Below are 27,585 nucleotides of genomic sequence, written 5' to 3' on the forward strand. Positions count from 1 at the left end.
ATCCACAAGAAGATGAAGATGAAGGCATAACAGTTGAGTGGTGCTTCCTAAACACATATTGGTACATTTATAAGATCATTTTCATTGAGATAGGCCCTATGTAATAGTTTCATCTTGGACTTCATTTTCAACAATTTTGGCTATGTGTCATACCACTGAAATTGGTGTTAAGATTTGCATACACTATCATATTTTGTGGGGAAAAATATGGTGTGCCCATATAGGCCTATGGGTACGATGACGTCATGTCACATGTTATCAAATTGTGTGTGATGGGCACATCACATTTTTTTTAACTTGTTCAACTCTATGTTCCATCACATTTTATGTGACGCTTTTTTTATGAAATTTGATAATGTAGACCAAGCCCTCAAGCTTTATACCACCTTTGTATATGGGGTTGTCATTGAAACTTTCCGAATGTTCAGAACCATACCATTCATTATGATTTATTTATAATAAATGGAACTTCATGATATAGCGTACGTGATGCTAGTCTAATCCTAGTATCAGAATTATGAACATCAAGGTTAATATATTTTGTAGATATGCCTAACATGCCAATTTTTTTTTTTCAATCACCAGTTACAAGTGTCGTAAAATTTAGTGTGCGAATACAATTTTGGGTTTTCCATTCGGTTGTGTCTTCTTTAATTGTAATTGAGATGTCTGTTCATATATAGGCCTACTACTAAAATTGCTAAAATGTTTACAATCAAGATTTATATGAATAGGCCTATTGTTTAAATTTTTGTTTACTCTTTTCATCCTACAAACGTTTGCGATCGTGTTTATTTGCTTACAACTGATAAAGAAAATAATCTGATTTGAATTTTCAAATTTTATTCATGCATTTGTTAAGTGAACGATTATTAAAAGGTATTTGTCGGATAGGGCCTAAGTGTTTAACGTGATCACAGCCATACATAACAGGTGTGATCCATTTCATATTATTTAGCTAAGTAGATAAAACAACATACAAGATAATTGTTGACATTGTTCAATTGCAGGGGTGTATCGGTTTTGTCTGGGTGGGTCGTGATCATAATTTTTTGGACATTTTCAGTGGGAGACAGGAAAATGGATTACAGCTCCACAGCTTGAAGCGGATGGCAGGCTCAGTTTCAGAATTGCAGGAATTGAGATAGATAAATTGGCAAGGTCTTTGGACTCATTGCTGGTGCCTCATCAATGCTTTTTCATATAATTCATTGTAAAAAGGCCTTAGGAAAAAATGTCTTTGGAAAAATTTGGACCTTTGAAATTTTTTGGGGGTGGGGGGGTGACGTACGACTTTCCCGACCCCCCCCCCTTTGTACACACCCATGAATTGTTAATCTGATAAAATCTTGAATAAATATCACCAATGTGCTTTTTCTTTTGGCATAATACTATCAGGCAGGTATAAAAATATTATTTTTATACCTCCTTGGGGAGAGCTGCACCCTCGTCAGGAAGTGAAAAAATTCAGTAGCGTATCTAAGGGCTGCGTGAGGGAGCTTGCCATCTGAATATATTGGGTAAGCTTCCGGTACCAACCAAACCTTCGCACTTTGTTGACGTTGATGATCGATCTGTTGATCATCGATCTTTCGATCCACATGTACGAACTTTAGACTTTGTGGTCTGGTCACATGGTTACAGACTGCAAGCTTATGAGTATTGCAATTAAATCAAGTAAAGTCAAAGTAAACGTTTGTTTATTTATTGCAAATAGGAACTTAGGCATAGACATTAGTAATACTAATAATAGGATAGGGCTAGGCCCTAGTAGTAGTAGTAATTATATATTATATGGCCTCCTAGCTAGGAGGTAGGCCTAAGCTAGGTAGGCTACCTAGTGTAGTAGTGAAGTAGTAGTTAGTAGGGTGTGTAGGCTAGCCTGGTAGACTACTAGAGCAGTACAAGTAGTAGGCCAGGCCTGGGTATAACAATTCCCTGTTATTAATGAATTCGTGCCTAAGCCCCACGTAGGCTAGCCTAGTTAATGAGGTGCCTAGAGTGAAGAACAAGGCCTAGGACCATATGAATGGAAAGAATAATAATTAATATTTTTATTTTAGGCCTACTTAATAAATTTTCCATTATTCGATTGTCAATTTTATTACAAAAATAATGGTCAATGATGAATTTATCGTTCATTAAATTCTTTTCTTGTTTGTGTTTCCGTTTACAACAAAATGTTCTGATCATTCATGATATTTGATAATAATATATATTAAGTTTATTTGAATACATGCCCCACAGTAAATGAAAACCCCTTCAAATAAGCGCTCGATCTAAAGCCTCGCCTCTCTCGAATAAATGCCTCGAGGGTTATTATTTTTTTTTTAATTAATGGCAATAAAGTTAATCAATAAATTGAAGTTTAGTAGTCCATGTGTTTTTGAGAAGGATTTATATGTTTAGGGCATATAGAAATTAGGGAACTTTCGATTTCACGACGACGGTAGGACGTGAACATAATGACGTCACTAAAAGTCATCTGCGCATGTGAGAACATTAAGGTTACGTCATCGAGTAGATTCTGGAACGCAATTTGGCCAAATTTACACATTCAGAGAACGTAGAACGCCAGGTAGGATGGTCACGTATATGAGTGATTCCGTTCTAGCTTCCTAATATTGTTAGATTATCACTTGGTGAACATACCATATATGTAAATTTATTTGTTATAATACAGTAAGTTAAAATATAGCTTTAAGATCTAGTAGTTAACATTTTCTTTAAAAAGATGATACTGTCAAATGAGTTTTAAAAACGTTTTTAGCAGGAATTTACATAATTACAGTACTAGTTAAATTATAACTCTGTAAAGATCTAATAACATTTTGTTAAAAAAATTGCCTGCTTCAAAAGTTGTTAAAACCCATGAAAATACAACAATTATGAAGTCAGATTAAAGTAGCTTGATGCCTATAAAATATCTAATACAATTCACCAAACTTCGTCAAATAGCCGTAGCTTAGCCTACTGGACCCCCACTGGGGCCCTTGGCGACCCCCCCCAGGCCCCAGCTTAGATGCTTGCTTCGCTCGCATACTGGACTTTTTGCCTTATGAAATGCCCCCCATACTTTCAAAAACGTTCCACCTCTGTTGGTACAAAGCATAAAAAGGTTGATTAACAAATGAAAACACCTTCACTTTTTTCTAGTAATAGAAAGGAAAATGGAGCTTTCAGAGATTCGTAATGAACACAAGTTTAACAAGGAAAATTTGCATCGGTACCTCATGCAGAATGTTGATGATTTCCCAAGGACTTCCAGCAAATTAAACATACAGCAATACAGGTAAGAGACAGATATAAGAACAGGTAACAGAATAAGAACCTGCAGGCTCTTATTATGTTGCTAAGTAGTAGCTGGGTAATGGGAAAAATCCCTGGGAAGGGTGCAAAGGACCGCTGGTCTGTAAACATTATTTGGGCAATTTTAGACCATTTTAAACTGTTCTGAAACTTGTATTAGGCTCAAATAATTATTTTTAAAAAAAAAACAACTGGAGGGGGTTTGGCCAGTTGAATGTGGATTAATTCCCCTGCCACTCATGTGTTTTGGTTAGTTTTAATTTGTGAATGTATTCCAGAATGGGCCAATCTAATCCAACATTTCTGCTGGAAAAAGATGACAAGAAGTTTGTAATGCGGAAGAAACCACCAGGTCAGCTTTTGAAAGGAGCCCATCAGGTAGTGTAATAATAATTATAAAAAATGTGAAGAATTACATAGTAAAAGCTCTTTTGCAAATAAGCTTTTCCTTTCAAATATGCATCCACTTGAGAGGAAAATATTTTGATAGATGCCTTGTTTAAATAAAGGCTTCTGTTACAATGCTTTTTGGACTGATTTTCACTTTTATGCACATCTTCAATTTAATTTCCCCTTTAGATTGATCGTGAATATCAAATCCAAAAAGCACTTTACAACATTGGGTTTCCAGTACCAAAGCAGTATATATACTGCTGCGACACTAACATCATAGGTACAGAATTCTATATAATGGCACATGTTGATGTAAGTACAAGGCTTCTATTGTGTATATGACTATAAAATGCACCCATTGTGTCCTCTATATTTAATAATAATAATATGCTTTATTATTTTATATACTTTATTATTATTTATTATACTTTATTTTTACACGGATACACTTGATTCACCCGAGGGTGTTTTTCGTCAAGGCCGTGCAAGGCCATTTAAAGTAACAAAATATGAGGGAAATATAAAATTAAAAGAACAATATGAAAACACCATTTAAACAATAGGTTACCAAGAAGTAAAAAAGTGTGGGGAGTATTAACACGAATGATTACTGAAAATAATATGAGGATAACAAAACAAACAAAAGTTTAGTTTTGTTCTATTGTTTCCATTTACCCCAGATTTTTACCAGATTGCTAAAGCCAAGTCACATAATGCTACCTTGCTTTAATTTTCTCTACGTTTTAATTGGTGGTATTTTCTCCGTTTAAATTTGAATGGATACAAAGTAATAATGTTGAATTTTTAAGTTGAACATTTTTTTTAGCTCAACATACAGTAGTTAGTGACACTCGAGTGTATAAGCGATCTTCTAAGTCTGTTTGTTTTGCACTTTATTTGGGCGTACAGGGGAGAATATTCCGAGACCCAAGTTTACCTGGTGTTCACCCAAGGGAAAGGGCACAAATCTATGCATCAATGAATAAGACCCTTGCCCAGCTTCATGATGTATACTGGAGAAGCATTGGTCTAGAGAGCTACGGCAAACATAGTGATTACTGTAAAAGGCAGGTTAGTATTTACCAAATCACCCGCCATCTGCTTCATTGAAAATTTGATTTAATCATAATTAATTAATAATTTGAATCCAATATTCTATCTCTGTCTCTTCATACAGTACATTGGTTGATCTACCGTAACTACTGTAATGTTTCTGACGTTTTGTTTTTGCTGGGTATCTTTGCTGTTGCGTGAATGTTCTTTCGTCATTTGCTTTTTTTTCTTACTGTTTGATGTTTTGGGTTGCCAAACCTTGTACAGGAACCTTGTTCCTATTTGGATTTGCCCTCCTCCAGTATTTGTTTTATGAGGAAATTAATATATTATTGTTATTAATTGCGCTATTATGAAAATGCATCAAGAAGGTGCAAGTAAGACAAATTGGACTTTCTGCCGAAATCACTATAATCATGAATATTCATGCACTATAGTTTACTAGGGAACACAGTAAATCAGTATAGATCTCTATATTTTACCATCTCATAAACAGTATTTTTATTACATCAATTACATAACTTGTTTTTGCTTGACAAATTAGTTATTTGATCCTGGGTGAATTCAGAGGCATTCCTAGCAGGAACATTCCTGATAGTAAGTGCTCTTGAATAGACTTTAAAAAAAGTGAAAATGAGATGTTGTGCAAGTTGTCAACAGGCAAGTCAAAGCCAACATACTTTAAGTTATTGAATACATGAATTGATGACCCTAGAATACTGGATAATTTTTTTATTTTGATAATGAAATTTGATTTTCTTAGGTTTCCACATGGTCAAGACAATACGAATCTGCAGGAAGCATGGCCTCCCTTCCTAGTGTTGCTAGTGCTAACCAGTTGATGAAGTGGCTTCCTGCAAACCTTCCAGTGGATGCTAAAAATACCTGCATTGTACATGGAGACTTCAGACTCGATAACCTGATCTTCCATGAAAAACTAGTAAGAAAAATTGTTTAGCATGTAATGAAACTAATTATGATTATCATAATATTTATTCTCAAAGAATTGCAGCTGGGTTCAATAATTATGTAATTGTTTCTTCAAAATTCAGATGATGACGATTAAATAACAAAACTTAGCAGCTATGTTTCTAAAGGCATACATAGGCAAACCCATAACAACCTGGTTCTTCCAATGTATAATTTCGGACAGGGAAAAAGAACATGTTTATATCGATCATCCAAAAGCTGGAATGAACTACCGCAAATTAAAAATTTATATCGAAGAGATGTCCACTTTTTCATTCCAAAATCATTTAAAATATTGTTTAAATTTTATCTTATTTTATTCTTTGTTTATTACAATTTACACTGTATATGTTTCTCGTCACTGTACCACTGTGAAAATCAGTACTATAATGCTGAAAAGTGCCTACAAGGAAAGATTAAATAGATGCACAGCTAATGTTTTAATCATCTGATGAGACCACTACCATTTACATTACAGATTTTTTTTAAAAATAGGTGATCAACACTAAATAAAAGCATTTATAGTCATATAACACAAGATGAATTTATACTTAGATTAATATTTTCAAAAATTGCCTTCAGGCCCTGTAGGCCCATCAGAATATTTTTTTTTTAATAAGCATTACTCTTTTAACATTAAAAAAGAATCATTAAGTGTGATGGCATGCAGTAGTTATATCATCCAGTGATGGCAGAAAACGGTAAGCTACAAGTACTACTGTATTTAAATTTTGTTGTGATTAGCAGAAATCTGATACTTATAAAGCATTTGATCTAAATGTTTGGTTATCATCACAAACCTTCTACCACTTGCTATATTCACTGTAATGTTCTGTGTTCTCCAGCCTGCTGTTGTTGCTGTATTGGACTGGGAGTTGTCAACACTTGGTGATCCGTATGCAGACCTTGCTTATAACTGTCTTCCTTATGTCTGGCCTAAAGAGATACCGTTGAGCATTGGTGTCAAAAATAGTATGTATGATACAGTATGGAAGAATTTTTTGCTGTACAGTGTACAGCACAATTAACATGTCGACAAGGACGCGAGGCCCCGCCAACAAAGTCACGAAAACCTTAGACAATGGTACCTAGACTTACCGAGTTGGCGAAGATTTTCTTTGCTATCAACCTTCTTTAAGAAAGAGAATTCAGGGTAGGCGGTATGCAAATGAATCATGTATTCATAGTGTAATCTATTTCATGGAACATGGCGGGGAAATTGTTTTAAAAGCCTCTGTATTTCGCTCCCAAAGGAAGAGGGAAAAGCCACATTCAGTCAACCTTGTTGTCGGCAAAGGTTAAGTCACTGATGTGCACTGCTCTTGTGAATCTGGGTATCTATAACCAAGCATAGACATCTAGGCCTAGGCTTCTCACGTATGTTTTGCGTTTAAACCGCTGTCTAAGGAAATTAAAGTGTCCGAGAAATGATGCTCGCTGATTAGTCGGTTTATCTGTCAATCAAATCTCGTCGGGATATTAATTATTCTGTGATAAAACTTCGAAATTAAATTGAACATTGAAATTAATGTATTTAAAAAATGTTTACCTTTAATTTCACATGAAAAATTACAGAAAAAATAGAGACTATGGTCAATAGAACATGAACCCTGTCAGGTAAGTTTGAGTGCTATTGGATCATGCTAACAATATTACTGTAACAAAAGAGGAGTTAGACAGTTAGCTGGTTCAAATTGTTTTAGCTTCTTGTGCTGAAGACCATGATTCAATCCTGAATAGCTTCAGGAATTTTTTTTTTTTCTTTTTTTTAATTTAATGAAAAGGAATATTTCATTTACCTTTTCAATGCACAAAAGACTTATGCCATAACAACCAAATTCACTAGGTGTCACCGGTTATACTGATCAAGTTGATTGAAATCAGCATAACCGTTCACCACCAGTAGAGTTTTGAAATGTTACCAGAAAATAAGAATGAAGCCTTTGTGACCTTTGACCCCATATATCCATCCTTATGCCAATGCATATATGCAAAGGACAAGACTGTGCTATGTTATTTGTGATAGAAGTAGTGATACAGAAAACGTTTCTCTGAACACAACCACCGACTGTGCTCTGGCTTTTTTGGAGTGTACTGTAGCTCACAGTACCTACTGACATAGAGTATTGACATGGGGAGCCTGATGGGGGAAAAGGATAAGGTAAGGCAGAGGTTTGAAGCTGGAAGAAGTTTTTTCTGGGAGATCTGCGGGGTCAGGAAGGGACTTTACAAATGGCGGGTCTAGACCACCTCAGCGCCACTATGGTTTGAGCTGAGGTAAGAAAATGTATGATTGTGGCACCTCTAGATGACTGGAAATGGCCCTCTCAGATTTAATATTTAAATATTATTTTCTCTTCTACCCCACTTTTTTATAATTTTGTAATATTTGGGGGGGGGGCTGGTTTCCCCTCCCCCATTGAATCTGCCACTGATCAGGTTTAATGAGCTTTCTTAACACATTTAATTATATTTTTTTCTGCACATATTGATACCCATCGGCACTGACTTCTCTGAGAAAATTGATGGATAATAAAGCATTGAAAACATGCAAAGCTAAGAATTTGCGGAGATGGGTTAATTTCTGGGAGATTCTTGCTTACTTGCGGGACTTTAGGAGGCTGTCCCAATTTCCGGGAGACTTGGGACCCCTGAGTGAGGGCCGGTGATATGATGCAATGTTCAACCGTTGGCAGCGGATCTGGGGAGCAGGCTCAGGGGTTGGAATGTCATTCTGTTGAAAACACTGCTTTAAAAAAGTATTTTACAGTCTGAAAGTGGCATTTCCCGGAATCTGAGTGTCTATTTCTTAAAATAGCCCCAAACATGGTGGGGCTGATGTAAATGTGGGCTTTTTTTGGGGGGTGTCAGACATAATTCGTTGGGGAATATTTGGCGTTAGCATTGTTTTTAACTACTTAGTACATGAGTGGATTTTTCTGATTGCCCTGGAAATTTCTAGTGGTAAGTAGGTGAACCTGGGGTGCAATTTTTTTTATCCCACACCCTTCTCCAACTATTGCATTCCCTCATTTTTACGAAACAAGGCCTATCATAGTTGATGTTGTTAAACAAAGGATAATAATAAGCCTATTAGGAAGATTGTAGGCCGAAAAAAAGAAGACAATGGGTGTGGCTGACTTTGAAAAAAAATGGAAGTACACAATTTATGTCGATTTGCCGCTGGTCTCTATACTTTACCTTATGGCAATGCATATGTGCAAAGGACAAAACTATGGTATGTTATTTGTGAGAGAAGTCTCTATTATTTTTGGTTATCACCGGTGGTACTGACCAGGTTTGGTTGAAATTGGTCCTACCGTTTGGCACCAGTAGCATTTTGAAATGTTGCCAGAAGAACGCTAAGAATACAGAACCCAGTCTGCTTGCGGCTGACTGGCTAATTCCAATCACTGGAAGTGTTTTATTATTTATATTATCATTAACCAGTATGAAAATCAGGGTGCACATTTTTTAATTTCAACAATTTCTAGTCTCAAGTTAATAATTTGTATGTTGCTGCAAAATTAGCAAGTTAATTTCAAAATTATTTTTTATAATATTTATAAAATCTTTAAATACCAATGTTATTTATTCTTGTGGCTAAGTGTTAACAGTAAATTTTTCTCTGGCATGTTTCTGTACTATATCTGTTTTTAGGTACCTAAATACTCCTTGTACAATGAACATTTTTTTTAACAGAATAATGTACAGAACAATGTTTTCCTTTTAATTTATGATAGGTAGCATGAGTGATTTAGCTAATGTACCAGGCATTTGGTCATTAGATGACTACTTAAAACTTTACTGCAAAATTCGCTCAGTTCCTCACCCAATACCAAGTTGGAATTTCTACCAAGTACTTGCATTTTTCAAATCAATGTCCATATCTCAGGTATATACGGTATTCTTATTCTCAATCATTATTTTACTATCAGCTAATCATTTATAACACAGTAAAATTTAGGTAAATCTGAAATGCTTCTTTCAAATAGGTGGTTTGATACTGTAGGTACCGAAAATATACTTAATTCTCACAATATGATGTTGGTATGGATGGAGCCAAAAATAACATTATATATCTATGGGCCTGTTTCTACTGACAAGAAAGGACCGTTCTTCTTAACCCTTTGAACCCGGAAGGCCAGAAAAACGGCCGCGCTTACGCTGCAATAACCCTAAAGGTCGGTATAACGGCTTTGCAGGTCAGGGGACATTATTGTGGGTAATCACCTGACCAGTATGAGTAATATGACATAATTTTGTGACATCATCATTCCCAAGTCGTTCTGACAGCCTCGTACGTGTGGATTTTTTTGGTAAAAAACAAATTTATATTGAATAATTTGACAATAAATGCCAATAGTGCTTTACAATTGATACATTATGACTCCCAAGAAAATATTGATGATGACAATTATCCAGGAAGTGATTTAGAAAAAGTGTAGTTTCTAGCCCTAGGCTAGGCCAATCACGATAGTGGTGCTAGTGCCAGTGGCAGTGATGATAGTAGTGCGTCAGGTTGATGGATGGCTATGGTAGCGGTACAGGGCCTAGGAGGTGGTGGTGATAATTGTAATAAAAAAAAAGCATATTTTGTCCAAATAACTCAGTGTGAGGGTGCCGCAAGATGTAAATAATACAGGTTTCAAAGGGTTACGAACGGTTCTCTTTGGCATCCCAAAGAACAGTTCTTTGACACATACGTATAAAACTATTTTGAGTAACACGATGAATGATGTTTCTGAAAATTAGTTTTAAAATTTTCTGGAGTCTTTGTTTATTTTAAGTCACTAAAAAAGGCTGTTCCATAGTTTAGGTCCTGTACACAAAATTGTAAAACCGGTAAAATTAAAATTTTTTTGTTTGGGTAAAATATTGCAGGAAATCTTGTTTCATATTTATGGTTGTCACAATGTGTTTTTTTTTTTCCTTTAAATAGAGTTAAAACGTGGGATAAAATTATTAATTGATTTATACATAAAGTAGCCAATTTTGAGTTGATTTATGTCTTTTAGTTTAAGTATTTTACCTTTAGAAAAAACTTGGTCAGTTGAATTATTTTTTCTAGCCCGATGCAGTTGCAAGAATAGCTTTTTTTTGCACACGGAATAATTTTTCTGCAAGACTAGGGTACACTACTGTATGTGCTAGACCATAATAAGTTAATTGAGGTTGGATTAATGATTTTTATACGGTCAACAGAGCAGTTGGTAAAAAATGTCTTATCTTATAAGATAATATATCTTACATTCTTTGTAAGTTTGTGTATTTGTTGTTTAAAAGATATAAATTCATCAATATGTACTCCTAAAAATTTTGTTCAATCGACTCTTAATAGGTGTATTATCAATTAATTCTGTTCATAATTTTTATTTTCATTAATTTTTTGTTTTGTATGTAATTAAAGTGTTAATCTGGACCCCAAGGAAGAACAATGTTTCCACATTGATTATAATAATAAATAATAATAAATTTAGCCACTGAAAATATATCAGTTATTGGCAGCCATTGAATAGGAAATCTAGTTGGCATATTACATCTCATGATATTCTTATATTATATTAAATTATCCAGAAACTAACTAACTAATCATATTTTTGGTGCTCTTCTATGGGTTTTAGGGGGTGTATGCAAGAAGTGTACTTGGTAATGCTAGTTCTAATATTGCTATACCACATAAGTATGTGAAAGTACTTGCTGATGCTGGAATTGAACTAGTCAAAAGGTAAACAAATGTACATTTTATAGAATATTGTGTTATTTAATATAGAATATTGTAAATTGTAATGATAATAATAATAATAACTTTTCAGAGTCTGTATTTGTTTGATTTCAGTAACTTTGACAAGTTAAATTTTACTTTGTAGGAAAATTGCTTAGGGGATTGCTGAAAAATGTACACAATTATGTAATGTTACAGACATGACAGTGTCTTTTTGTTACTAAAATTCTGTCTTTAAGTAAATATGTCAGACAAACTGATTAGCCAAAATGAAAATTAGATTATTTTTGATAAAACAGTTTCTACATAAAAGTAATGCAGAAAATGGTCAAAATGAACAAACATCAAAATTTAATATTATATTCAGTATCACATCAAATTCAAGTATTTAAACTCTGTTTGAATTATTAACAGAATTATTATTAGCAAAATCTAAAAAAATAATGGGTCAGATATTGTACCTGTTAAATGCAACATGTGAGTGGCTCCAAGAAAGACTAATCATTTTTGATGAAGTCAAACACTTTACAATTAGTTTGCTAGAGCAGCTTGGTTTTCACAACTATGACGACTTATGCTTGACCTGAATTGGGATTTAGCAACTACTTTTTCATTTTATTTTGTTAATTTACAGTTGTGAAATTGTTAGTGATAGTGACTTGTCAATTTTACAACCTCAACCAGGATCAGCTAAAGGTCAGAAACTACTTGTGGCAGTCAAAGAATTTATGAAGGAACATGTGTATCCTGCAGAAAAGGTAAAGTCTGACGAGTTTTTGATAAACATTTTAACTCATGAAACACTGTAAACTTGTAGTACTTTTAAGACTCGTTTTACAATAGCTTTCTATCAGACGGTGCTCTTCTTCAAGTAAAAGAAGACAATTCTGTGTGCACAAAAGCTAATGGATTTAATACTACCCGATGTTTTTGCCAGTAGTTGTTTATATAATCCAAGACATTTTTTACATATGTGGATGGCAGCCTATGTTATGTGTGGTTGTTATGAACATTATTGGTTCCTATTAACAATAGGAACCTATCCATTTGTCAGTGTATGTTACAATGTTAGTGTGTGTGTGTTACTCTGTCACAGTGACATTTAGTAAACAAGCAAAGATGACTTTCCACACTTTCTGTTTGTTATGACTTTTCTTACCCAAGCTAAACCAGATATAAATTTGTGCCCTATTTTTTGATTTTCTTTTTGACAAATATTAAAGACATAACTAAAGACAGACAATACCCCCACTCCTAAAGACTACCAAAACTGCACTGTAAGACAAAGCCATTATGGAATGCGGTATATGTCACAGAAACCTGCCTAGACATCTAGGGAACGTCCTATAAAATTATCAAACTTTACCTACATTTCAAAACCTCAATCTGATAATCGTCATAAAGGCCTGTTTATACTTGCAACGATAACGATTAAAAGCTAAAAAGCAATTGTTCTTTAATAGAAAATAAAAGAAATATGAGAAGCTTTTACACTAGGACGATTTATCCTGTATACGATTAACAAAATATTTTGACAAATCAATTCAAATGACACCATAATCATGGAAAAACTATAAAATTGTAGTAGTATGGACCTTGTGTTAACTAGTGTATAAGAAACCAAATCAGACTTAAACCAGAAGGGCTTGCAAACACAAACAATCCATGAACAAAACCCGAGAAAATGGGAAAACAACATTTTGAAAAGTGTAATATCACAAGAGGGAACATGTTAGAAGAATAATTTTAAAGCATTTACGACGCTTTGCCTGCCGGCAGATCAGCAGATCATTGTCCTTTTGTGTTGTGCACTATGTAAAATAATTGATATTGTTCCCATTTCAGATTTATTTTGAACAACTTCAGGAATCTGACACCCCTTGGACCGTCATTCCAATTATGAATACTCTTAAGGTCTGTAAATCCATCAATAGCTATTTATCTTTAAGAATGCGTATGGACAATTACTGAACATCAAAATTGTAAAATTTAATAGCATGTAAAATTGTGAATAAAAATTTTTTATTTCTGTTCATAAGAGTAACGACATCACAAAACATAATCTCATGTATTGATGTCTGAATAAAGTATGACAAAATAATATTAATTATAACCTTATTGCAAATTACCCCACTGGTTAATTCTGTCTTACTTTTAATTATGTTTGTGTAGAGCAAGGCAAAAGCAGCTGGTCTGTGGAATCTGTTTCTCCCGGGAGTCAGTGGCATCAGTGTTTTGGAGTATGCTTACATGGCTGAGGAGATGGGCAGGTCACTTATTGCTCCTGAGGTCTTCAACTGCAGTGCCCCAGGTACACATATAATGTATTTTTATATGTATATAGGTTTTATCTATTTACTACAGGGGTCCCAAGTTTTTCGCAAGTGATAGGTGTCTCCCTGAAATCGAAGCAGCCTCCCACACTCCTGCAGGAAAGCTAAAACCTCCCGGAAAATAACCTCCCACAAATTCATTATATTTTACATATTTTTACTATTAATGTATTATAATAATTATAAATTGTCTCCTGGATGTCAGGTGGTGATGCCCAGCAAAATAAAGTTAGATGTGTTAAGAAAGCTCATTTAACCAGCTCCCTTGGAAGTGGTTTCTTTCAACTTAAGACCCCTCATCATCATCAATATTTCTGTTTAACATAATTTTTACCCTCAGGCCTTTGCCTTCTGTTCCTGATTTCCAGGACTTGAACTGTTCATTCATTTCTTTCAACAATGAGGACTAGGTCATTGGCATATAAGAGTTCTGAAGGTAACCCTGATCTGAAATCTTGATTGCATTAAAGACCATGATAAACCGGAAAGGGCTCAAAGCTGATCCACTGTTACTTCAAACTGTTTTTTCAATGCCTTATCCAACTCATATGTTGACATAATGATTCTGCAAGCCACTCATTCACACCCAATCTTCTCATTGCCCATCTAACCACTTCTCTGGGTACTCTGTCGAAGGCCTTTTCCAGGTCTGCAAATACAAAGTATAACTGCCTCTTATCAAGATACTGTACTTCTGAATCTCTCTCACTATGAAAGGAGCGTTGGTGGTGCCTCTTCCAGGCATAAAACAAAACTGCATGCTGTTATTTGAGATTTTCTCCTGCAATTTCTGCTACTTTCATGACTTGGTGAAGTACAGTAATTACCTCTAATTATTCCTGACAAGGGCATCACCCTTACCTTTATATATATTGATGATTGTGCTCTTTCTCCAGTCATCTGGCATTTATCAATAAGCAGTAAACTCTTCAATGATATACAGTATCTGACTATGCTCACTCCAAGGTCTCCAGTAGCCTTGAGCATCTCTGCTACAATACCCGAGCAGCCACAGCTTTATTGTTGTTCTTCATGTGTTTGAAGGCTATCTCCACCATACTGTACTCGATCTTTAGATAAGTGCTACTGACTGAGTCAGTTGCATTGATGTTTTCCTGATTCCAGTCAAATTTGATGGTCTACCATTTTTTCTTTATTATGGTCTTATCGGTGATAATGTTTCTTTCATCATCCTTCACACATCGAGTGTCAGACACATCTCTATTTTTCTTGACCATTTGTCTAGCAATCTTGAATATTTTATTCTTTGCTTCTCCGACATCTGACTTTGCTGCAAGAGCTTCCTCTTCTATTCTCTTGGTACTTCTTACTACTGTACCATCCGTGCTCTTTGTGTTGCTTGCAGATATACTTTTTTGCTCCCACTTTTCTTCCAACATTCTCTTCTCATTTACTGCTGTGTCAGCTTTATCATCCCACCACCAGGGGACTTGGTGTTTACCAGGGTGCTTTGTCCAACCACAGACCTTCTCTGTTGCTTTCAACAAGCCATCTTTCAGAACTGCCCAACAGGAGTTTGTACTCTTATCATGGATCTCTGTAATATCTGTGCTGTTACCAGTTAAATGTTTATTATACAACCTGTCTTATAACATTGTTCTATCACAGACCTATTCCCCAGTAAAGAACAAAAGATGAAATGTTTAACAAATGGCATCTGTAATACAAAAGTAAATTCGTTAAGTGTAATTTGATTGCAGATACGGGTAACATGGAGGTCCTGTACATGTATGGAAATGCTGAGCAGAAGAAGTCTTGGCTACAACCACTGCTGGAAGGAGAAATAAGGTCTTGCTTCTCAATGACAGGTTTGTAAGCAAAGCAAAATCATTACATGAGGTTCTGCTTCTCTGACACTTACGCTACTTCTGTATACTGTAACACAAGTACTTTTTTTAGTTTTGTTAGTTTGACAGGCATTTAGTAATGCTGCCCTCTTCTGCTGACTCTTTTAGGGGATTTCCCTAACCCAAATTTGGGCCACAGAACCTTTGACCTAAGTTAGAATGTCAAACAATTTTGCTATTTTTTGGAAGTACAAAATATTTTACCCAACATTTGCAGAAAGTTACAGTCATGAAAATGTATTATACATTTTTCCTAAATCTATTAAAAACCCCTAAATTGGTTTATTTACCTAAGGTAGATCACTTGGGACATTTATGATGAAATAAGAATAAGTATAAAACAAATCAGGTTGAGGATTATGCTATGGATAAATCCCATGATTAAGAGTCAAATCGTATATGAAAGTATGCAAAAAAAAAAAAAATTAACCCCTTAATCCCATACCGATGTCCATTATAAGGATCAGGAAAAATGATGTTCATTTTATTGCTCAAAAGTTGTCAAAATATAAATTAGAATGAAATTGTATTTGTCATTAGGCCTATGCATGAAGATTTGGCATTCCTAGTTTTTACCTACTAAATTTATTTTGATTTCATTATAAATGTATTGTACGTGCAGTATTAGTGTAGTGGGTCAATATTAACCTTTAAAGTGGGTAATTATTAGATTAGAGCATGGGTCACTAATAGATTTATAGGTTTCTATTTGAAGTTTTACAATGGTGCCAACAGCTACATTATCATTGATGTATTAATCATCATTGTACCATTGTCCTCACCATCATCATCATCATCATGTCGTCGTCATTCTAATCATCAGTTCTGAGGATGTTCATTCATTAATAGACTTCAGAGAATGCAAGAAAGTGAATTTCCAAGCATCTAGAAACAAAAATTTCCGGGCCCCATCTAATAATTGTTTTCTATTTCACAGAACAACCGCAAATTACACTCTCTTTGCTCATGACCCCGCCCATTACTTGTCATCATTGTGAGATGAAGCTCTGATTCCGCACCTTATATTTGATTAGGTTAAAAGAAAGCTGGCGGTATATAAGTTCTATTATTATAGTTAACATACAAAATGTCTCAAACATGTACGAGTAAGTAGGTTTATTTGTGCGGGTGTACCCATCACAGATATTCTGCATTGTGAGGGATGCAATGTTATCATCTAATAGTATCAGCATTATCCCTTGGACCTTTTATATTAAATACAAATATATTGTGTTTGTATCTTGTCAGCTTCCAATAGCTGGCAGGATGGTTTTGCAAATGTTAGTTTAATCAGATTTTACAAAAAATATTATAATCAATGATGTTGTTAAGTGATTTGTTTATGAATGTGTGAAATACTCACGTCTAGATAATCACCCATTTGCAGAAGACAGTTCTATTGTTTTTCTATTTTTCAATTATTGGTCTGACTTTAAACTAACATCATCATTTGAAGTGTGTAATTTCCTTTGATTTACAGGCTTTGATTTTCAAAGTCTTTTTTTCTTTTTTTTTATAGAGCCACAGGTTGCTTCAAGTGATGCCACTAACATGGAGTGTACAATGACACGGGTTGGTGATGAGTATCTGATCAATGGACGCAAATGGTGGAGTAGTGGTAGGATCGCATGACACTTAATTTTCTTTATATTTTGTGTATTTTTAATTTGACTAGTAGAACTTTACCATTCCTAATTTCTACTAATGCTTCTTTCTCCACTTTGTTGCTGCTAATTTTCCTTTCTTTTTTCAGTCCATTTTTTCTCTTTTACATTTTAAAGTCTTGCATATTTTACTTTTGGATGAACTCTGAAAAGTAAAGAAGAATAATAAACAATTTGAAATTAACCAATGATAAGTAGCATTGTTTGTGACACTAATCTAATTTTGTTCTATTATATTGATATCCTTTTTTAATGATTATCAAGGGATGTTTTTTCACATTTGTTTAACATTGTCACTCTTACTTTTTATTTTTATATCTGTTAGGTGCTGGGGACCCAAGATGCAAGTTAATTATACTAATGGGAAGAACAGGGGACACAAAAAATAGGTTAGTTTATTTCATATTCAGAATATACACCATGCATTGAGTTTTTAAAATTTATACCATATAGATAAAAATTTAAGTTCAGATGAGATAAAAAATTAATATTATTATTATTATAAAAAAAACCATTTATATAGTGCCTTTAAAAAAAGAGATCAAAGCACTACATTAAAACCCATTTTTACAACTATAAATGGGTTTATACAACTCAGCAACAAATTTTCGTACCCTTCTGAAATTTTGCACGACTATTGATCTATAGAAATTATGATTATTTGTAAAATTTTTATTACAATAATTGGTTTATTACAAAGTTATTGCCACAAGTGCTACATGAACTTATCATGTTAGGAGCAATCGTATGCATTATCTAGCTTGTGCATGCACCAGTTGTTGTTGATATGTATTAACCAGTAGATTTTGCTCTCCCAAAACCAGAAGTTTTTGCTATCCCAAACTTAAAACAATTTTTAAATACATTCCAAGGCAAAACAACTTATCTTCATTGATGATATGTTATTTTGCCTTGTAATTTTTTAGTTCCGTTGATTTATTGTCTCCTTGCAAAAATATAACAAAATTCATAAAATTACAATAAAATATAATTACATATTCAACACCCTATTTAAAACTTTATTGGGTAACATAAGAATTAATGTCATATTTTTCATTGTATTTCTGTTTATTGTTTTTTAAATACGCATTGTTTTTGGATTTTCTTCACAAAAATATATTTTACTTTGAACAAGATAAATAAATTGTGCCATTAATAATATTTTGTAGCAAGAACTTTTAAGGCATTTACTTAACAACAGCTGTGTTTATAAACTTATATTCGATCAGCCAGATACTGGAAACTCAGCAAATATTCATTGTATATTAGACATATCTACAGAAATGCTCCAATTCCAAATCTCATTTAAACAGTCTTTAATACTTGCATCATGCTGACGAATAAAGAATTGCAACACATGATTAGACCTTAGCCTTTGTACAATACTAGTAGTAGTATTAGCACAAATATTAAACATACAGACTGTTGTATGTTTAATATTTGTGCTAATACTAGTAGTAGTATTAGCACAAATATTAAACATACAACAGTCTAACCATAATCAAACAATTAAGCACTCTAGGAATTCAGCACCCCAATAACAAACAACACAGTAATGCTGCAATTCAACATCATCATAAAACATTGCATAATATGACATCATATATCACAATCATAGAATGCATTCATTACAATTATATTATTATCATAATATATATACAGTTAAGTCTAATTATTTAAAAAGTGTTCAACTTAGTCAAGAATTATATTGTATTTTCATTGCAAGTTATGAAATAGCATCTGTAATTATTCCTGTAAAATAATATGTTAAATTATGAGGAAAAGTGTAGGTGTAGTGTTTAGAAAAAGAGATAGTTGAATTACATTTAAGCACATGCCATTTTTTTCCCTTTTGACTTCATTTTTAAGGATTTTTAAAATAATGCTGTTATAAAAGTGACAAGAGAATATATTTACTTTTTTCCTAGTTTAATGTTGAATGTGTATTATTTTGATTTTTAAATGCATCCAATAGAAAACTATAGTATATATTTTTATATAAAAGCAGAGCACATTATTTGTATGTTTAAAACTTCTGTTTTCTCCATTTCTTTCAATGCTTGGTTGAGACCCATAATTTATCTCATCAATTTTCATAATATGATTGATTAAAATAAAATATTCAAATTGGAATTTTAATATTTGTTTAACAAAAACAAATTTTTATTGACAGGCATTCAAGTCATAGTATGATCATCATTCCAATGGAAACTCCTGGAGTCACCAAAATTCGTCCACTGACTGTCTTTGGGTCTGTTGGTAAGTTTTTTTGTTTTTTTAAATAATATTTTCATAATTATTGTCTTAACTCTAAACCTTTTGCCATTCTGTGGGGAAAATCTTGGCCCTTGTTTTTTGTGCCTAAATATTAGTTTCATGCTAGAGGAGAAAAAATAATGAGAAATAGAGACTATCAGGGAAGTACCATTTTCTCGATGACTTCATTACTAGACAAATTCAGAGGTTGTATACCTCATCCCCTGGCATGCTCTCACCAGCTGTTGTTTGTGTATACTTTTTACAGTTGAGTGCCCGAGGTAATTGTTTTGCGAACCCACCACATTCTTTAATTTTTATCTTGCCCAGTAATACCTTAAACTCTCATAAAATATTTTAACACAATTAATTGAATAAGAGCATTAATCCGATTTACTGAACTGTTTATTTCGCCAATACAATATTGTGCGATAAATATAGTGCGTCCTTTCTAATGATATTAGTTTTTGTACCTTGCATGCCTCGCACACTGTAAACGATCGAGTAGGCCTGAGATTGTTTGTTTAATTGTCAAAATCTCATTCAGAATCGTTTTTAACCAGTTTGAAATAATTCAAATAAAATATTATATTTTATAAGTGATAATACTGGTCACAAAAAATGTGACCTGCTACGACGGTTGGGCTGTAAAGTCGCACCGTCGTGTAATGAGAAAAATGCCTATTAAGCTGGAATAGGTCGAAATACGTGTATTTTTTGGAAAATGAGTTTTTGGTAGAATAATAAAGTAATACCTTTGATTTCACTATTTACTAAGTTTGGACCTAATATTCCTACTATAAAGCACAAAATAATGCCATTTTTTGAGGACACTCCATAGAAACTGGATGAAAACTGGCAGTAAACGCGAGCAAAATCGATCAAAACAGACCGCTCTTCTATGCGCCATATTTCGCTATGCAAGCCTGAACTGTGACCTAAATCGTGTTAAAATCATTAATAGAAATATATAAAATACTCTGATTTGTCAATCTTTGCTAATAAGGTGAATTTGAGCTTGTTTTATCCAATAGAAAACAGCCTCTGTAATGTAAACATTGGTTTCTAAGGCCATAAAATATTGAACGTGATTGGCTGAGACTGATCACCTGATTGACAGGTGTACAAACTGGTCTCTGAAAGAACGCCTATGTAATAAGGACTTAGAACTCATTACAGTCGGCCTGCGACCTTTTTACCTCCCCCGAATGGCTTCGAATCGAAATAAAGTTTGAGATAATGAAACAGAAAGGAGATTTGCATTTGCCTTAAATAGGGCAAAATGTTTGAATCTCACTGACGACGATTTTGTAGGCTAAGTGACAAATATTTTGAAAAAGGAACGACGTCGGATGGTGCAGAACTAAGCCAAAAAGAGAAGGACGATTTTAGCGACGATCATCATGATGGAGGACAGACGATCGGGCCCACAAGACGATCAAGCCGAGACGATCGGGCCCAATTTTGAATAGGGACCACATGAGACAATAATATCCATTTTGTATAGTTATAATATGACGTCATTTTAAAATGGCTGCCATTCCCCTCCCCCGGGGGTATGACTTTGAAATATTTAGTACTTGTTCCTCTACCTTTGCACAAAGTCTGTGCAAAATTTGGTTTTGGTAGGCCTACAAGAAGTACTGGTTGCTAAGGTATTTTATTGGTATACACTTGCAATATCCTTCAAATTTAAGTATGGTTAATTTCATTAGCCTTTTTCTCAAAACTTCAAATTTTTATTTCTGGAAGTTAGTAATTATTCAAATGGCCGTAGAATTGCTTGAAATGGTTTAATCACCATTTTAAATCTCGTAATGTGTTCTATAAGACTATAGCAAAATCTAATTTTTGACTAGGTACGAGTTTACAGCCATTTCGTGGTAGCAGGTCTCAAATGTAATGTCAGACGTCAAGTCTGATAACAGGCAGTGTTGCTAGGAAAATGTTTCTGGCGCCTAATATAGTTATTCACCAACAGATTAGACCTATCCCAAATTCAAACATAGAAAATACAACAACAACAAAAAATCAAATTTTAGTCATATTTTTTTTGCATTTTTTTCATGTTTAGGAATGTCTAAATTCAGTTAAACTAGCAATTTCATATTACTGTGTACTGTATTTATAAGTCTTTCTATGTGATATCAAAATCATATTTATCTTTTAAAATTATTTAAATTTAATATCGAATCCCATTCAAAATGTACACATAGTCAATCTCATAATAACCTTTTTGTACCACAATGGAATAACTGTCAAGGCAAGAGAACTTTTTTGTATCGTTCAACAAAGTTGTGGAATGAACTTCCACACGAAACAACAACAAATTTCATGAACATGTCTATTATATTTTTTAAAAACTCTTTCAATTCTTAATCACTTTTATTATGATATCTATTTATATATATATATATATATATGTTATTTTTAATTACTTTTCTTTTAACTTTTGTATTTTATGAAACTGTACCACTTTGAAAAACAGTACACAAGTACTGAAAGTGCATGCAGTAGAAAGACAGAATAAATAAATAAATAAATTTTAAAATTTGATTGCCGGGAATGGGGGCTTTAAAGCGTAATGTTTTCTGATATACAAATTTATGTCTTAGTCTTAAAATTCCAATGAACTACAAAAAATTGCAAAACCTTTACCTTTTAAGAATCACTATCATCCCAAAAGTTGGTTATCACGACAAAATAAAACACTAGATTACTTGATTGATTTTTCTCCCATCAGATGCTCCGCATGGTCATCTAGAATTGAAATTTGATAATGTTCGTGTGCCTGCTTCCAATCTCATTCTAGGTAAGCACAAATATGGAATATTTTCTTTTTTATTTTATGTTCCTACACATTCATTTTGTTCATAAATAAGTCTAAATAAGTTTATTTAATTCTGTTCATTAAAATGAGTTATTGTTTGTGAAATTTTATCAGACCTATAGTAAATTTGTAGTTAGATGCTGTCAGTATTATTTATCATTATATAAGTAAATCCTTGCGAAACACTAGTTCTCATAGGGCTGGAGCATATCCTCAATTTCTGTAGAGTTAAGCGGATGAGAGGGTAAGTTTTTAAAAATATATAAACATTTAATGTTTAAAATTTAAAAAGTTCAAAGTAAAATAGATATAATTTAAAAGTTTGCATTTAAAATATTAAAATTTTCAGATGATGAAAAATTTACTTAAAACAAATTTAAAATGCTAAAATATATATAAAATGTATAAAAGCAATTAAGCTATTCATCATCATAGTCAGGTCGGCTAATAGAGAAGAAAGTTAACAATTGTAAAAATTCTATAGTAAAATAAGCATAATTTAAAAGTTTGGCATTTAAAATATTAAAATTTTCAGGTGATTCAATAATAAAAAAAGGGAGGTTTAGAAATGAAACCATTCCCACTGTGCCAAACTGCTTCCACTTTTATCATATATAAGTGCCTACATTCTTAAAGTAGTTATTAATTTGTAATTTGCCTATATATGTTATTCTTGTACATTACCACTGTGATCTTGCATTGTAAATATTAATGTGAATTTCAAACAGTACCTTGTCCCTTTCTAAGAATAAAGGTGGGAACAAAACTGGATTATTTTTCGTCTCTAAATTAACTTATTCGTTGATATGACTCGTGGCAAGTTTAGCAGAGTTAGAACAGCTATCCATGCTTGAAAATTGGTGCTTTTTCTCTACATTGTAGTCTCTTTATTAGGCCTAAACTATTAATATTAATATGAATATGAACCATGGTTGATCTGGGCCCTGGTACACTTCTCACAAATCCTTCTCTCGGGCTGTGGGTTCTAAGTTTTGTGCTTTGCGCCTCCTATCATAGACTATAGGTCCTTGATTTGGCCTTCACAACGCTTGTCAGGGAAGGGTGTCTAGGGGAGGTGGAGCATAACACCGGTCGGGAAGAAACCAATATTATTGTCGAGGAGCACTGGTTTGAAAAAGCATTTGTACTTTCCGAGTGTCATTTGCAGGCATCTAGAGGTGCCTATTCTTAAAATTTTCTCATCTTCAGCTCCAACCATAATGGGGGTGAGGTCCTTGGAAACTCCTTTTTGTTTCCCCCACCCCCTCACAAAAACAACAAATTTCTGGATCCGCCCCTGTCTAAAGTGGTTTTAAAAAGGTATATGTTTTTTTAACAGGAGAAGGAAAGGGTTTTGAGATAGCCCAAGGAAGGCTTGGTCCTGGTCGTATCCACCACTGCATGAGGCTTATTGGCCTTGCTGAGAGGTCCCTAACACTCATGTGTGACAGAGCATTTCAGCGGAAAGCATTCAGAAAGAGATTGATAGAAATGGTAGGAATACAACATTACCTTTTGCTTTGTATCCTTTCTACCAAATCAAAATTATCTTTAAGAAAGTAGACCCTATTGTTGATGAATCATCTAAATAAGTAGAAAATATTATGTTTTTATGTTTTCATGTTGTGTTTTAATTTTTTATATGATAATCCACATTTCGGAACTGCTTTTAGTTTAAGTAGTTTAAGTCAAAATTATTTACTGCTTGTTACTCTAGACTTTCGTGGGCTATCCTTGGTGTTTACACCGAATAAATCCAATCCAATCCAATATGTTGTTGGAGTTAAAACTATTATTATTGTGCATTTAAGAGTACTACCTGTTTTTAACCATCAGTGCAGGTAATCTGAACAACCTTACCGTAATAAGTCCATGATCTTACACTGGCATATCCTCCAAATTGACAGAACCTGAGCAGAGCATGGACCTATTATTAATGGTCCAGGGGCAGCGTACATCTCATGTTATATATTAAGAATGTTGTTAATGTTTCCTTATATTCTATAAAATAATTAATTTTCCATTGGTTTCCTATTGGATAAACTATTTTAAAAATTTATTTCCCCTTTTGCTATAAAGCAGCCCTAACACCTAGGTTGTTCCAGTCAAAGAGTTGCGCAAGCTTTTACGAGACAAAATCTTGTGAAACCGTGTCTAATTGGCAGAAGTCACTTTTGTATATGTTTAATTTAAGTATGAATTGGGCGATGTCCAAATGAGAGTTTATGTGGGTGTAGTCAAAGCCCCCAGAAAATATGACTATTTAGGTTTTTCAAAGGTGTCTAATTTGTAGTTCAAAAATACATTAAATATTTTCCCCAACAAAAGTTCCCCCTCCCCGATGGCGCCACTTCTGCAACATATGTTCAAAATTATTGCCTTGCCTCAACCAACTTGGAAATAAGTTCTAAATGGTAATACATTTTTTTCTTGTTTGGCTCCTTAACATTCCTTCTGATGCATGTTGTCTGTGCTGTACCACTAAATGTTTTTTGTAATATAAAAACAATCATTAGTGTCTAAATTGTGAACCTTTGAAATGGCCTCAATTGAATTCAATAGCAAATAGCTAACTTGTTTAACTGCTATCTTGAACTAATAGATACCAAGACACAGGAGTTTGGACTGGTTTTGAGCTTGAGGGTGCAAAAATGAGAATGAGAAAGTCCCACAATGCGGAACTTCTAACGGTCATTTCCCACTTACTGGAAATAATTTCTGCTATGCCAATGTACACATACTTACTCCGATAGATTTAAGCATTTTCTGTCATAAATTTTTTGTTTTACTACATTTGCCCCACTGACATATTCACTAAAATATAAAGTATTCTATGAAAGCTTTACAATAAAGTATATGTTAATGGTTCATAGTATTCTCTTGCTTATCTAGGGTGTTATTCAGCATAAGATAGCTGAATGTCGCATTGCCATTGATCAGGCTCGCTTACTCGTTCTTAAAGCAGCGCATACAATTGATGTAAAGGGAACCAAGGCCGCCAAACTACAGGTGATAAAAACAATTAATTTTGGTGTTTTGTTTTTTTTTTAAATGTGTATATGTACTGTATACGTAAACAACAAGACTTACATCATCTATTTTTATATTTTATTTTGTATTTCTGCTTTCAAAAGAAACATAGAAAATCCATAATATAACACAATATAGTATGATAAATCATTCTTCATATATACTACCAAGAAAAATCTTGCTTTAATTGATTACCTAGAAACTAAGCAGGTTAGTGCTATCAAATACAACGGATAATTGGAAGCATGGGACTCGTATTTGATGGCATGTGACTCAATTTTTTTTTTTCTTTCCTCATTAAGGTTGCTATGATTAAAGTTGCAGTACCACGCATGGCTATGTCTGTGATAGACGAAGCTATACAAGTTCATGGTGGAGCTGGTGTCTCTAGCGATACACCGCTGGCTCAGTTCTATGCTGGTGCTCGTTCACTAAGAATTGCTGATGGACCTGATGAAGTACATCTCTCACAAATAGCCAAGCATGAGATTTTTACTCAGAGCAAGAAATCCATGTTGTAGATGAAATGCTATTTTATTTTAAGGAATAGGAATCAAACAATTAGTGATTATTTTGTTATGTTTCCTATATAAGGATAATAGATTTATGTTTATTACACAAGACAATTAAATTGAGGATGTGTCTCTACACCAGCAAATGGCACAGTGGGAAGGCTCCTGCTTTCCAGTTGAGGTTGGGGTTTCAAGTCCGAGATTGGTTTCTTGTTTGTGAGTAAGCCACTTCATATGTATTGTTTCTATCCACTCATGACTTAAATATTGATACATAGTAAATAACTCTGATTTATATGCTGCCAATTCCAGACTAGATTAATTGTGCAAATGGGGACCTGGTTAGGTTGCATGCTACTGAAATTGTAGAACCCAAGGTTTTAAAGCATCTTGATCTATGACCAGGGGTAATTATTATATAATAATAACCACCAGTATTTTCTATTGTTAAACAAATAATTGATTTTATGTGCAATGCGGAAGCTGTTGCGTTGTTCGATAAAGGTAAATGCATCTTAACATTTTGTTGTTGAAGTAGCAGCCGACACTTAGCAACTACTCTGAATTTATCAATAACAAAAAAATGTATAAAAATTGTAACAAGAAAATATATTGATAGCTTGGTATAGTAATTGCCACTCAAGCTGTTTACTACCAGATTGAATGTTTAATAGTATGTTATTAAGAAGTACTGTACATTGATTATTTACTGATTTTAATTATTTCATTGATTAATTGAATAAAATATTGAGCATATTTTCTTAACAATTGATTAAAATATATCAATGATTAAAAACTTTGTATGTGGTTCCTTAAATCATCCAATGTCACTTATGTAGGATTGGTTTGACGCAGCGGTAGCAGTTCTGCTTCTAAATGTACCGTAAAACCTTAAATTGAAGCCCAGTGGGCTTAATCTCGAGATGAAGCACCCCCCACTTCTTTGGTTTGCAAAATTAGCTCGATAAGAAGCTCATGCCTTCTTTTCAAAATTGTACAGTACATACACTGTATATGAATTTCAAAAAACAAAATTAATTAAAAACATGTTTAGTTTATACAGTAGTTTAGGTGATGTAATGCCAGTTAAATACACTCTATGATACAGATTGATGTTACAGTGGCCTTTGTAGTAGTTTTATAGTATAAATTCACAAAATTTACAGCATTCATTTTGAAAAGAAGCCTCCCTCTCTACTTTGCAAAAGTAGCCTTGAAAAGCAGCCCAGGGCTTCAACTCGAAGTTTTACGGTAGAGGTCGAAGGTTGAACCACTTACTGTGCATTTCACATGTGTCCTTTGGGCAAGGCACTTTACCTAGAGTATGGTTGTCTCTTTCCACCCAGGAGTACAAGTGGGTACCTGGCAAAATGCATTGATTATAGCTGCAACATACAGGTACGAAAAACTTTATTTCATCCTTCTCAGGAAATTTACATGTTCGTGATGGTACCTAGTTCACATTTGTACAGTAAGACTATTACTTTACGAAACTACACAAAAATTAAACTACTGAAGAAAAGGATAACCAAACAACTAACTTTGAAAATTTTCATTGTAGAATCCGAATCCTCTAGGGATGAAAAGAGTAACGATATCGATTTGTGCGCGCAAATGACGACCTGAGTCTCCCACTCTGTTCA

At 33.7% G+C, this 27,585-nt stretch overlaps 1 protein-coding gene across 3 annotated transcripts; it reads left to right on the top strand.

Moving 5' to 3' along the window:
• The first annotated feature begins 1,535 nt into the window (after window positions 1-1,535).
• LOC117106262 (acyl-CoA dehydrogenase family member 11-like) lies at window positions 1,536-27,034 on the top strand. 3 transcript variants are annotated; one of them, XM_033247621.1, is made up of 20 exons: window positions 1,536-1,677; window positions 3,157-3,292; window positions 3,588-3,687; window positions 3,889-4,014; window positions 4,612-4,773; window positions 5,519-5,695; window positions 6,570-6,696; window positions 9,468-9,619; window positions 11,349-11,452; window positions 12,084-12,207; window positions 13,295-13,363; window positions 13,622-13,760; window positions 15,504-15,611; window positions 17,170-17,268; window positions 17,640-17,703; window positions 19,488-19,573; window positions 22,314-22,382; window positions 23,740-23,894; window positions 25,293-25,409; window positions 25,733-27,034. In XM_033247621.1, exons 1-20 carry the CDS (start codon window positions 1,635-1,637, stop codon window positions 25,949-25,951), a joined length of 2,376 nt encoding a protein of 791 aa, XP_033103512.1. In that variant the 5' UTR covers window positions 1,536-1,634; the 3' UTR covers window positions 25,952-27,034. The 3 variants fall into 3 exon arrangements, with proteins under 3 accessions (XP_033103512.1, XP_033103513.1, XP_033103514.1); XM_033247622.1 differs by having other exon boundaries at window positions 1,546-1,688; window positions 25,733-27,033; XM_033247623.1 differs by lacking the exon at window positions 1,536-1,677 and adding an exon at window positions 2,338-2,578 and having other exon boundaries at window positions 25,733-27,033.
• Window positions 27,035-27,585: the final 551 nt, after the last annotated feature.

This window comes from Anneissia japonica, unplaced genomic scaffold, assembly GCF_011630105.1.
Source record: "Anneissia japonica isolate Jap-2015-1 unplaced genomic scaffold, ASM1163010v1 scaffold1356_len1145284_cov175, whole genome shotgun sequence".
NCBI classification, from domain to species: Eukaryota; Metazoa; Echinodermata; class Crinoidea; order Comatulida; family Comatulidae; genus Anneissia; species Anneissia japonica.

Coding starts and splice junctions, on each gene's coding strand:
- LOC117106262 (XM_033247621.1), top strand. CDS start 1,635: ATGGTTACAGACTGCAAGCTTATGAGTATTGCAATTAAATCAA. Junction 9,620..11,348: donor AATCAATGTCCATATCTCAG/GTATATACGGTA, acceptor TATGGGTTTTAG/GGGGTGTATGCAAGAAGTGT. Junction 22,383..23,739: donor TGCTTCCAATCTCATTCTAG/GTAAGCACAAAT, acceptor TTTTTTTAACAG/GAGAAGGAAAGGGTTTTGAG.